Raw genomic sequence first — 12,005 nt, 5'->3', positions numbered from 1 at the left:
TATTTTCTGTTTAAAACGAGCTGTTTTTTTTTTGGGTTGACTCTATATATATATATATTCTATTTGCTGTTTCTGCCTATTATTTATTTTTGTTAATTTTCTAATCTTTAAAAGTGAAAAACAAAATAAAAAAAATATATATCAATCAAAACCAAGTGTTTTGTGTGCATTATCGTTGAAAGCCCACAAACTTTTTTGTTGTGGAAAGTAGGAAAAGGTTATTTACTCTCTTTATTCAGAATTCCCCTCTTACATCTAAAATAAATGTTTCCTTTACATAATTTCAATTCCTGTAGCGTCTATAAAAATCTCTCCTCTCTCAAGGTCAGACTTTTTCCCATTTAGTTTCAGTTTTTATCTGAAAGGAGTCACACAAAAGTTACTTCTCCAAAATGAATTAAATAAAATTAGTAATAGAAAATAACAATCTCAATGTGATTCACAGTATCAGTGGGTTTGGCATGCAAAATATCCGGTCCCTGAGTGAAAAACTAGTCAAACTATTGGTGTGTTAGTTGTTTAGCTGTTATCATTGTTGTTTTTGTGCATGTTATTGTAGTATATTGCAGTTATATTAATATATTTGGTTTTATACAACTCTAAATAAATGAACAATGATTTAAACTGTCAGGTTTTGTAAATAAATAAATACATACATAAATAAATAACCCCTTTTGCTTTTTTATAAAAATTATTTATTTGTGCTGCTTACCTTTATTAGCACACGCTATCCACTGCAAAGGGGTGACATCATAGTTATGCTGTCCAACAGAGAAAGTAAAAACTCGAACCTGGTTCAGGACAAGAAAACAAAAAAGGAAGAGAAAAAAAATGGGTAACTCTTGACAAAAGTGCTAATAAAGGACTTTCACAGCAAAACTTCCTACGCTTCAAAACACACTTTATAAAAATATTTTATTGCATATCATGCATCCATTGCAGGGTAGAATACACTTTAATAGATCATAAATAGATTGGATTTTGATGGAATCTGATTTGCATGAAAAACTGAAATTGCATCAGAATTTAAACCAATATGATAGAGAATAACAGATAGATTGATTTAAAATGTGCTCGATTTACCTGAACTGTAATCCAGTGAATTTATATTGGACTTTGTTACTTTATTCATTCATAAACTAATTTCTCCTGCAGCTTAACTAAATTGAAATTGACAGATTAGTAAAGAGGATGGATGGCGACAGTAAGACAAAAAAGATTCAAGCTAGTAGATCAGTGGCTGTGCTATCGCAGACTCTGATGATACAGTGGCTAATTAGTCATCAGGTCAGAGCTGTTAACACCAGAAGCTAAGCAACAAAGGAGAAAAAAGAAGAAACAAAGCATGTGAAGAAGATTCTTTAGATCCTTCAGAGGAGAGGGAATGACAGAATGACAAAAGAGATCAATTATGAAAATCAAAGGAAACAGACAGAAATGGAAGAAATCTTGGAGAGGATGGTTTGAACACATTGGAATGCCTGGCATATCGGACTAACACAACTCTCTGCTTTATAGAAAGACAAAATAGACAGAAAAAGGTGGAGAATAGAATCCCTGGACAGAAAACAGGCTAACACAAACATACTCACAGTTTTGTTGGGCCAGTTATACTTCTCAAAGATTTCCTGAGCACGATCTTCACCTCCATCTGTAAACATCATTATCATCTTATTGCAGTTGGCCCTCGGGGCACTGCTCTCCTGTGACAGGCGTACGGAGGAAAGTGAAGAAAAACAGAGAAACAGATTACAGAAATCAGACAAAAAATATAAAGTCTCAGTGATACAGCTATCTTACGCCGCACCTTTTTTTTCCAACATCAGAAGTCTGACTTCGTAAAATATTACTTTTCCTATAACTTTTTTTCTTTTTACATTCAACATTTAACATTTTACATCGACACAAAATAACCCCATAGTTGTAAAATGGGAGGAAAATGCTGAATGGTTTTCAAGTTTCCAATATTTCTTGTGATTTACATCCAAATAAAATTCAAAGCGGTTAAACTATAACTTTGCACACATGCTGAATCGTTCATCGGTGACAGTGCATTCAGAAACACATGAGAATCCATCTTTTCCATTTGGCCAATCATTTTGCATTATTATGGTTTAACGCAGGACATAGAGAAATTGCAAACGAAGAGAGGCTGAGCCCACAGCCGAACCAAAATAAACATGGCAGCACAGGAGGATGCACGCATAGCTGCTGCTATCATATTGGTTTTCTCAGTATCTACAAGAGGCACACTAGATGACAAAGTTTGTGCCCTTTTACCTACCTAAGAAAAAAATCAATAGGCAGGCTTCAGGTGTCGCTTACCCCAATTAGCTCAATAGCTTCTGCTGAATGTGCGGAGATTCAAAGTAACAGGTCTTATTGTGCACAAACCAGCTTTCAGAGAACACAATAAAGACTACTCAAAGTCACTCACAAGGGCACGGTCACAATTTAATGGAAATGTCATTAGAAACAGTTCTGGAAACCTCAGATAGCTGGTCTCGTCCATAAACCATCTTCTCAAACCAATAACCCCCTCACTTACAGAAACTACAGAAGAGCACTGCAATAATTTCATGGACTTTTTAAAAACAAAAATAGACTTAATCAACTCTTCCTTTTCTGGTTCCTCAGCACTACCCACCCCAATTGATAACTCACAGCTTGCAATCTCACAGCCCCTATAATGCCTTCCAGAAATCTCGCTCTGCTCATAGCACTGAAACAGCCCTGGTTAGAGTTACAAACGACCTACGAATGGCAGCAGATAAAGGTTCACCTTCCATCCTCGTACTTCTCGATCTGTCTTCTGCTTTTGACACTTTAGATCTTCTAATTCTTCTGAACCGGCTAAACAAAACTACTGGACTCTCTGACACTGCCCTGAAGTGGTTTCAATCAAACCTAATTGCCAGAACAGAGTGCATCTCAAATGGCAATACAAGTTTCCAGCAACACAAAGGCACCAGCGGAGTCCCCCAGGGATCAGTCCTTGGGCCCATCCTCTTCATCATCTACATCCTCCCCCTCAGTCATGTTATCAGCCACCATGGAGTCTCATTTCACTTGTATGCTGATGATACACAACTTTACATAAAATCTGAGTCTCATCCCACTGCAGCTTCAAAAATAGCATCATCATCTTCAAAACTCACAGCCTGTCTGGAGGATATAAAGATGTGGACGAAAAAATGTTCTCTAGTTGAACCACTCCAAAACAGAGGCAATCCTTTTTGGCACATCACACCAAGTCCAGTCATCCTCCATTACTGGCAAGGACATTCCCCTCTGCACAACAGTCATCAATCTTGGTGTAATATTTGATCCACAACTCACCTTTAAGTCCATATAAAACACCTCTGCACACAATCTCCTTCTATCATCTAAGAAATATTTCAAAACTCAGTTCTACACTCACCTTGGCTGATGTAGAAAAACTGGTTCATGCCTTTGTTTCCTCCAGTCTAAACTACTGTAACATTCTTCTCATCGGGATCCCTAACAAGTCTACAGAAACTACAGTATGTGAAGAACAGCAAGGATCCTGATGAGAGTCTGAAAGTAGGACAACATCATACCCATTCTCCACTCACTTCACCTGCCTCCTGTTTCTGCAAGGATTTAATACAAGGTCTCAATTCTCACCCACCTGTGCATCTATGGAAATGCTCCTCCATACCAGAAGGAACTGCTGAACCCTCTCACTAGAACACAATCCTGCCGCTCAAGACACTCAAACCAACTCCTAGTCTCAAAGACTAAGCTAAGCAACATGGGCGATCGTGTCTTCTGCTCTGCTGCTCCTCTGACCTGGAATGCCCTCCCTGATCATCTGAGGGAACCACAGACTATCCAGACTTTTATAAAACAATAAAAAACATTTCTTTTTAGCTGAACTTACGACTCTTAACCTTTAGAATTATGCCAACGACTTATTTATTCATATACTTTACAAAGATGATTAGTTTTTCATTTTTTCCTTTTACCTTTTGGATTTTATCTGTAGAACTTTGAGATTTTTCTTAAATGTAAAGTGCATTACAAATAAAATTTATCATAAATATTATATTGTCCCTTTTCCCCCTAACAGATTCAATGGGAGCAGGCCCAGACTGATTTACATGATCAATCTTTCTTGCCAGGTTAATCAACTACCTCAAAAGTAACTTAATAAGTAAACATTCAACATGTGTGCAAATTTAAAAATAAACACTAAAAACTGACTGTCATGAAGTGTTAAATTTCCACAGGACAGTTCATCTAATAATGCAGAGAAGACACACAATGACAAGTTTTAGGATATTGAAGCTCATGTTTAATGGTGACCTAAAATAACTGATTCTACAAACTACTGATAAAAGGGAGACAGAGTGCATGCAAATAACATTTTTCCTTTTAAATTATTTTAAAATTAATTTTCTTCCACTTTAATGTAGTTATGTTATCACTATTATTTATTAAAATGTTCAGTAAAATACACATTTCAGGATGTAACAAATGTAAGAAAATTTAAGCCTGTGTATACTTTTATAAGTAGCAACTAATGCATCTTACCTAAAACCTGTACCCTTCATTCTATTAATCCTTCATCAAACATAATTCTTGCATTTTAAATTATTTTAATTTTCTTATAAGAACCATATAATCCTGTTGTAAATATTCGTTTTTTCAGAAGTGCATCCTGTTTAGAATAATCTCTCTTTTTTTAGAGACATAGTCTTCCTCTTTGAGGCATAAAGTTAGGATTAAATCTCCGGTATACAACATTATCCAATCATTAAATATGGCTCCCCCCCAAACAACACAACAGCTGTTGCTGATATTTAGGCCAATCTGACAAGATTCTAATAAAGATAAATAATATTGCTGCGATAACATTCTTTTTTAGTGCTTCTGCCACCAATCATTCTGCAAAGCTGCATCAGACAACGATTAAGAACCCCCTCCTTTTCATTTCTCCTTCCTCAAAAAAAAAAAAGGGAAGACTCTTGGCTCTGCGCCTCCTAAAGCACACCAGAGGAATATGAAGTGTCTATGGCTGCTCTACTGTTGGCTATGCTCATCAATCATCCCATCAGAGCCCATTAGCGTGGCAGCCTCAAAAAATGCGCAGCAGCATTCGGAGCTGAGGCAGCACCTGTGCCGGGAGCACGTGGACGGTGTGCTGCTGAGAGACCTCATTTTGTGTTGGCTGCCGCAAAGGACTAGCCTCACTCTACTGCAATGGCAGCCATAATCAAGCCTGCCTTCAGAAATGACAGCCTTCTGGAAATGTCTAATGCAAATCTGGCTCACTGTCAGCCTTGTGTTATCACGATAAACTCAGTTTGATTAATTGGATTAGACAGAAACATCAGCCACAGAAAAACACTGCTGCCTCCTCTAGAAAAGCTTGTTAGCTCTTACATTGAGAAGCTGCTCAAAGGCAAACGTAAAGCCAGATTTGTAATCTGTGGTTCCTTTGGCCTGCATATGCATGACAGCTTCCTTGAAGATCTTCTTGTTGCGAACGTTGGCTTGGACCAAAGTCCTGAAACACGGGACAACAGCCTCTGCCTTTTCGTTAAACTGGAAAACAGAAAAATAGACAAAAACAAACAAACAAAAAAAACATGAGTGCAGTTTAGCTTTACAAGAGAAGAACACTGAGAAGTTTGCCAAAATAACATTGTGTCCAACCGAGTATCTTTGTGTTATCTGTCTGGTGTGTGCAGTTCATGGAGGCAGGATACAGACATGGGTGTGTGCAGATGCAAGCTGCCCTGCCACTCTCCTGCTGGCAGTAAACACCGATAATTACAACTTTTCCCCACAAAGAACAGGTGCACCTGAAACGCTTGTGCAGCCCGCCGAACAGAAACCCTGCCAAGGTAATATCATCTGTCTCATCTCATCCACCAAATTAGCCTAAAACTGAGTTTATGTTCCTCTGTGTGTGTGTGGTGGTGGTGGAGGTGGTTGGCGGGGGGGGCATCTGTGAATATGTCTGCACACAGTGTATATGCATGATTGCAACATTAGTGGTGACTCTGAAAGTGGGTGTTTCAAATGTTTCTTGAAGGTCAGATTCAGATTCCACTGACATTTTCAACATGGATTGATGTAAAACACTGTGTGTGAGAAACGCTGACATTTCTCATGGGAGCTGTTGTTGTCACATATTTAAAGAGGCGAAGAAATCAAATGGTAATAAAACTGAGTCAAATATCATTATGCTGTCCTGTTGTATAATATACAAAACAAAAACAGAGTTCCTGAATAAAAGGATGATGAGTATGAGATATTACATATTTTGTCATTTAAAAAGTCTAAAGGAAGAAGCGAGGAGGCAAGGAAATAAAAGAGGGGTATTGAAATGATAGAGAGAAGAAATAAGGAAACATGAAATAAAGAGATGGTAGGAAAGAAAAAAAGGAAGTTACAGTAAGGATAAAACCACATAGAAGAAACAGGTAGGAGGCAAGAAGGAGGCTGGAATAAAGTAGGACATGAGAAAAAGAGAGGAGACAAGGAAAAGGCAAAGCACAAAAGGAAGAAAAGACACAAGGTGGGGAAGATAATCGAAAGGAAGGATGATAGGACACATAGCCATATGGAAGGAGGATACCAGGAAATAACAAAATAAAGGCACAGGGAAGGAAAGAAAAAGTAAAATTGCAGAAAGCACAGAAGAAAGGGTGAAAGGACATGAGAGGGAACAGAAGGAATAAAAGAGAAAATAATTATGGGAGGTAGGATACCAGGAAGTAGTCCCAAAGGAAGAAAGGACTCAAGGATGGAAGCTGGGCAGCTGGAAGAGATAATGGAAAAGTAAAGATGGAAAAAGAAAGGAGGATAGGCCCTAAAGCAGGACAAAAAAAAATGGAGGAGAAAATTAAGCAATGGAATATGAAGTTAGGACTCCCCCAAAAGACCACATGCATTATAAATACTCATACGAGCAGTTTGGTTTAACACAAAGGCATGCAATCTACTCTCCACGCACATTTTGAATGTTTTATGGGTGCAGATTCAATATGGGCCCCCCAAATATATCACAAACATTACTGCATACTTCTTCTCTGTGCTATTAGCGATTAGCCCGATGATGCTTTGCTTACTTTAATAGCTGCACCTTGGGAGAAAACAATAATGTCTTAAAACATCTTAAAGATTTTCTAAAAAGCAGTCCATAAAGGTAGTTTACTTTCTCTAGTTGGTTCTACCCTTAAAGTGACGAAGGTTGAGCTGAGTGCACAGAAACAGGTCCACACAGGAGGAGAGAAGCTGCAGGTGTATTAAACACCAACACACACTCGTAGTTATGATATATTCGGGGATGTATGGTATTAAATTTGCATGTGTAAAACAATCAAAATGTGCATGGACAGTTGATTTGATCATGTGTTTTAAATAAAACTGCTCGTATAATTATTTACCGTGTGAGCAATTTTTGGCCAATTGTGATTTTACAGAGAAAGGACTGAAGGAAGAGACGTATGTTGCAAGGAAGGAAGAAACAAAAGGAAGGGAGTTGAAGGACATAAATAAGTAGCATATAAAAGGAATAAAAGAAACAAAAGACGTAATATAAATTTTTTTATATACAGTATATTTAGCAGACTGTGCATGTGATAACTATTGCTGTAACTGTGTTGTTTTCTGAAGTATGTCCTTTCTGATAAAAATTATAATATAATCAATGTAATCTCCTGATATATGCAGACCAGAAGATATAATTTTGTGATATTTTTTGGGCCATTCTGCATGTTATGAATGTGTTTAGGTAGTGCAAGCTGTATGCAGCGGGCTAATGTATGCCCTCACTTTCTTTGCAGTGGAGAAAATCAGATGCGTTCCCACCCAGATTAGCATGCTCATTTCTTGCTCTTGGAGCTGGGATTTAGGGCCATACAGTGGCTAAAAGCAATGGATTATGAAGGATTACCGAAGAGAGTCGACAAACAGAAACACCACGCCAAGCAGCTGTGTGTGGATGTGTGTTTATGTGTGTGGGTGGGTCGGTGTATACACTGTGGAAAGTAAGGAAGAAAGTTTTTTTGTGGTCTCTGCCCTGCAGAATAGAACAACAATAATATTCCCACACATATTAGTTTTAGTCAATGAAAAGTTGGTGATCAGCAGAGAGTAGAGGAGACAGATGCATGGTCATTAGGCAATGCAAGAAAAAACAAACAGAGGAAAGATTGGGTTTCAACAGCAAGAAAACATTTGGGGACAGAATGAGACAACTGCTGCACCTAATGACTCTCAGGTTAATTAGAATAACGGCCAAATAAAAAAAATCACCCCTTCAAATATTAGCAGCAAAATCACTTTAAGCAGTAGGTTATATTAATATCTACACATAATAATAGAGCTTCGACATGCCTTTGCTACGTTGACATAGTCATCATCTGATAGTGTGTCAAGCATCTCCATGACAGAGGTTTTCATGAGCTTCAGAGTAAGTCCGCTGACACTGCCGCTCCTGCAAACAACAAAAGAACACTGGTTTTCAGAAATAAGCAGACATTCATATAGTTTTTTTTTTCTAGGATTTAAGGTATAATTTATCTAGCCTTTGCATCATAGTCCCCCATGATCCAGTTTCTATTTTTCTTTTAATAACTTTATAGTGATACAAGAAATATAAACTATAATTAAAAAATCTAGGTAAAATTACATTTAAATGATCAATACTAACTGACCTGTGCTTATTTTTCAAGTCAGGGGACTCCAAAACGCTTAACACTACTGTAAATGACCCTTAACCTGATAGCTAGTAATGTAATATCGGGAGCATAAGGGAGGGGAAGATCCTCTAAATCTCCCTTGAGAAGTTTAACAAAGAGCAGAGCAACTGCTCATATGAAAATTTCAACTTATGATTTTATTTCTTTATGAAAGCTGACAAATCTTGAATAATTTAAGCAACAAACTTACTTTTTTCATGTAAAAACAAGGTCCATCAAACATATATAACTGACATCAAAAAACACATACATACAATTTTTTTTCTTATTTGATATTATAGTATTTCTTACTTTCCAAAATGTTCTTTTTGCAATGATCTGTTCTATGCATTATTTTTAAATTATTTAGATTGTGTATTTAGAAAAAACAATGACAGCAGCATTTTGACTTCCAGTGAAATATTATAACCAAGTCACACCAAAAACTGAAAACTAAGGTATGATTTTTATTGTGATCCTTCATGAACACAACTCACAACCACATAACAAAAACATAATTGTACCAAAATAATAGCTATGAAATAAAAGAAAATAAGCAAACAAAAATTATAAATCTTTAGTAAAAGTAATTAAAAAAGAAAATAACACAGTATTTCTATATACCTTTTTCATTCATTATTATAATTCAGAAATCAATAACTAGTTGCTCTGTTATGAAAGTAAACATTCAGTCCTTTAAGAAATATTGCAGACTATTAAAGCTTATAATATCTAATACTCAGTGCTTATTCATATAAAATAAATATACTATTATGCTAAATGCTCTAAGCTTGAATATTAGAAAAATACACAAACATTCTCATCAGAATTCTCACACAACTTCATATTACTAAGGGTTTATGTCCTCCCTCTCATTTTAAAATGTCCAATGTCACATTTCTCTACTCCTTTATGAATCACCTGAGCTGTAAAATCAGGATGTAAAGCTCAAAGGTTAAAGGATAAGAAGCAATTTTCATCTTATAGCCTTAGCTTCCCCTCAGACCAACAGGTGGCACTGGTGTCCTTTGAAGGCAAATTCTAATCTCTACTGGAGCTGGGGACAAGGTGAAAGAAAAGTGAAATACTTACACATCTACAATGATGACCATGTCCTTTGGAGACGATGCACCTTGGATATACCTGCACAAAAGAGGCAAAGAAAGAGCTTTAATTTGTTCCCATAATCTCTGAAAATTGCATTGAAGAAAGAGGCCAGAGTCACAAAAAGCCCCGTCATAATAGTATGGAGCAGCCAAAGCTGAGCCCACTTAAGCTACAGAATACTGAAAAGGCTTATGTGCTTAGAAGAGTTAATAAGTTATGTACTTCAGTGTTGGCTACAACCACTGTTGGCTGACTTCAGTATAGATAGTCCTCTCCAGTGAATACCAGAGCCTGGTCTGAATAATTGTTGCATAAGCCGAAGTAATTACTGGTTGATAGTTTCAGCATGTAGCAACACATCTAGCACAATAGCCTGCAGTGAACTGTAAACGCCTCCAAACAAATGTGGAGATGGGCCTTGTAATGGGCCCAACCAACACATCTTTAACAACTCATCAAAAGAGTGTTATTACAGAGTCAAAGGTCCAATTATTCCCTTAAACAAAGCTGTACATGTTAAGTATTTTAGAAATTCAGACAATATTACACCCAATAGAATCTAAAAGGTTTCCTAATTATATAGATTTTTTTTTTGTCCATTAATCCCAGAAGAAAGTTTTACACATTTTTTTCAACATTCCATGGATGCATTAAATTAAGTAGAAAAAAACTCTAATAGGTACTTATTAAATCTTTAAATTTGAATTACCTAATGTTATAGGAAGTTTCTATATACAGTGCCTTGCAAAGCCGTAGATCCCACAGGAATCTTGTTACATTTTAACTTACAGCTTCAAACTTCATTGTATTTAGTTGAGCTATTGTGTGGAAGGCTGATCTAAAGTGTTAATTAAGAAAGCATCTGGTAATTTGATAGTCAAAATCAATTGCAGGCAATTGCCTTCAGATTTCCTCTTATTAGTAGACCCATCTTTGAAAAAAGAAAAAACGTTAAAAGCAAAGAATATTATTCCAAGGTACCAAGACCAAACTCAATGGAGCCTAACCTGATGAACGTAATAAAAAGATGAATTTTAAATTTTTCCATTTTAAGGATTTGCAGGTTCGTTTTATTCATAAACAACATCTGAAGGATGCTTTATTCTCTTTCCGGTCCTCAGTTGCATCTAGAAAATAACTAAAGTCTCCTATGCCTACTCAGCTGAACTGTAGTTGTCAGATAGAGGTCTAAAAGGAGCTGACCTGATCGACGAAAAGCCCAGACTGACTTGAATAATTTCACTAGAATAGGGTAGCAATTGTTCTCTTCCTTTCGTCGTCTCACCAGCCAGGTGTCAAATACATTATTGAGCCTGACGGCAGCCCTGCCTCAGATCGTCATACTTCTTTACCTGCGTAGCACCTTCCTTAGAATGGGGATAAGCTCACAGGACAGACGGTAATGAACTAGCCGGCATTTGTAACATCTGCCTGTTGTTGATAGAGGATGACATAAAGAGGGAAATCAAAAATCCCTTCAGTCTCTTCCAGGGGCAATTAAATTCACATTTGCCAGCGGTACAAAGCGAGCTAAGATGGATGGACAGCGCAGGCTTTTCTGCAGGCTAACGGTGAAGGGGGTGGGAGGGAGGGTTGTCTCAGATGTGAGTATTAGTTTGACATCCTGAGGAAGTGAGCAGGCAAGCAGTTAGCAGCCGTCTTAGGCAGAGCCAGAGCAATCATCAGGGGTCTCTTTCTGCTGATTATCGCCTGTTCTGCTGAGTGTGGAGGGAAGCCAGCTGCCTGAGGGCCAAAGAGACTATTTTTGATCGCTCGGCCAGGCTGATATGAAAGTTAAAGCGATGGAGGCCCAGCAGGGGCCACTCTAAACTGCAGAGTGACCCCTGACCTGTGTTGACATCTCATTGCCTTGGCTACTCAGGCCTCTGCTGAAAAACCTAAGCACAACACTTAAGTTGTAATCTCAGGAAAAATGGGGACTGCTTCATATAAGGTCAATAATTGAGCTCAGCTGGAATGAATATAGGCAAAATGTATGTGTGTGTGTAAAAGAGAGGTACAGGGAGAGAGGAGAGGGATGGAGGAGGGAGAATCCAATTATTTTCAATAATAAAGAATGCTACATCAAAGGTAGAACTTCTACGGCTTTCCACTTCTGTGTGGCGACAGAAATCAGGTCTGGAACCAAGAGGCATATAGGCGTGCATGACTTTTATCAAT

General features: G+C 37.5%; 1 protein-coding gene across 5 annotated transcripts in view; it reads right to left on the bottom strand.

Annotated features, from left to right (window-relative positions):
* cacna2d2 (calcium channel, voltage-dependent, alpha 2/delta subunit 2) overlaps nt 1-12,005 on the bottom strand; it is a 241,815-nt gene that overhangs the window by 45,130 nt on the left and 184,680 nt on the right. For all 5 annotated transcript variants that reach the window (XM_015382058.1, XM_015382059.1, XM_015382060.1 and 2 more), the window contains 5 exons: nt 9,810-9,860; nt 8,374-8,473; nt 5,410-5,571; nt 1,593-1,703; nt 713-791 (listed from right to left, as the gene is read on the bottom strand). In XM_015382058.1, the coding sequence (XP_015237544.1) occupies nt 713-791; nt 1,593-1,703; nt 5,410-5,571; nt 8,374-8,473; nt 9,810-9,860 (503 nt within the window). The remainder of the gene's footprint in view (nt 1-712; nt 792-1,592; nt 1,704-5,409; nt 5,572-8,373; nt 8,474-9,809; nt 9,861-12,005) is intronic.

The sequence above is a fragment of the Cyprinodon variegatus genome, unplaced genomic scaffold (genome assembly GCF_000732505.1).
Source record: "Cyprinodon variegatus isolate N-32 unplaced genomic scaffold, C_variegatus-1.0 Scaffold248, whole genome shotgun sequence".
In the NCBI taxonomy this organism is placed as follows: Eukaryota; Metazoa; Chordata; class Actinopteri; order Cyprinodontiformes; family Cyprinodontidae; genus Cyprinodon; species Cyprinodon variegatus.
This window is presented reverse-complemented; position numbering and strand designations above follow the sequence as displayed.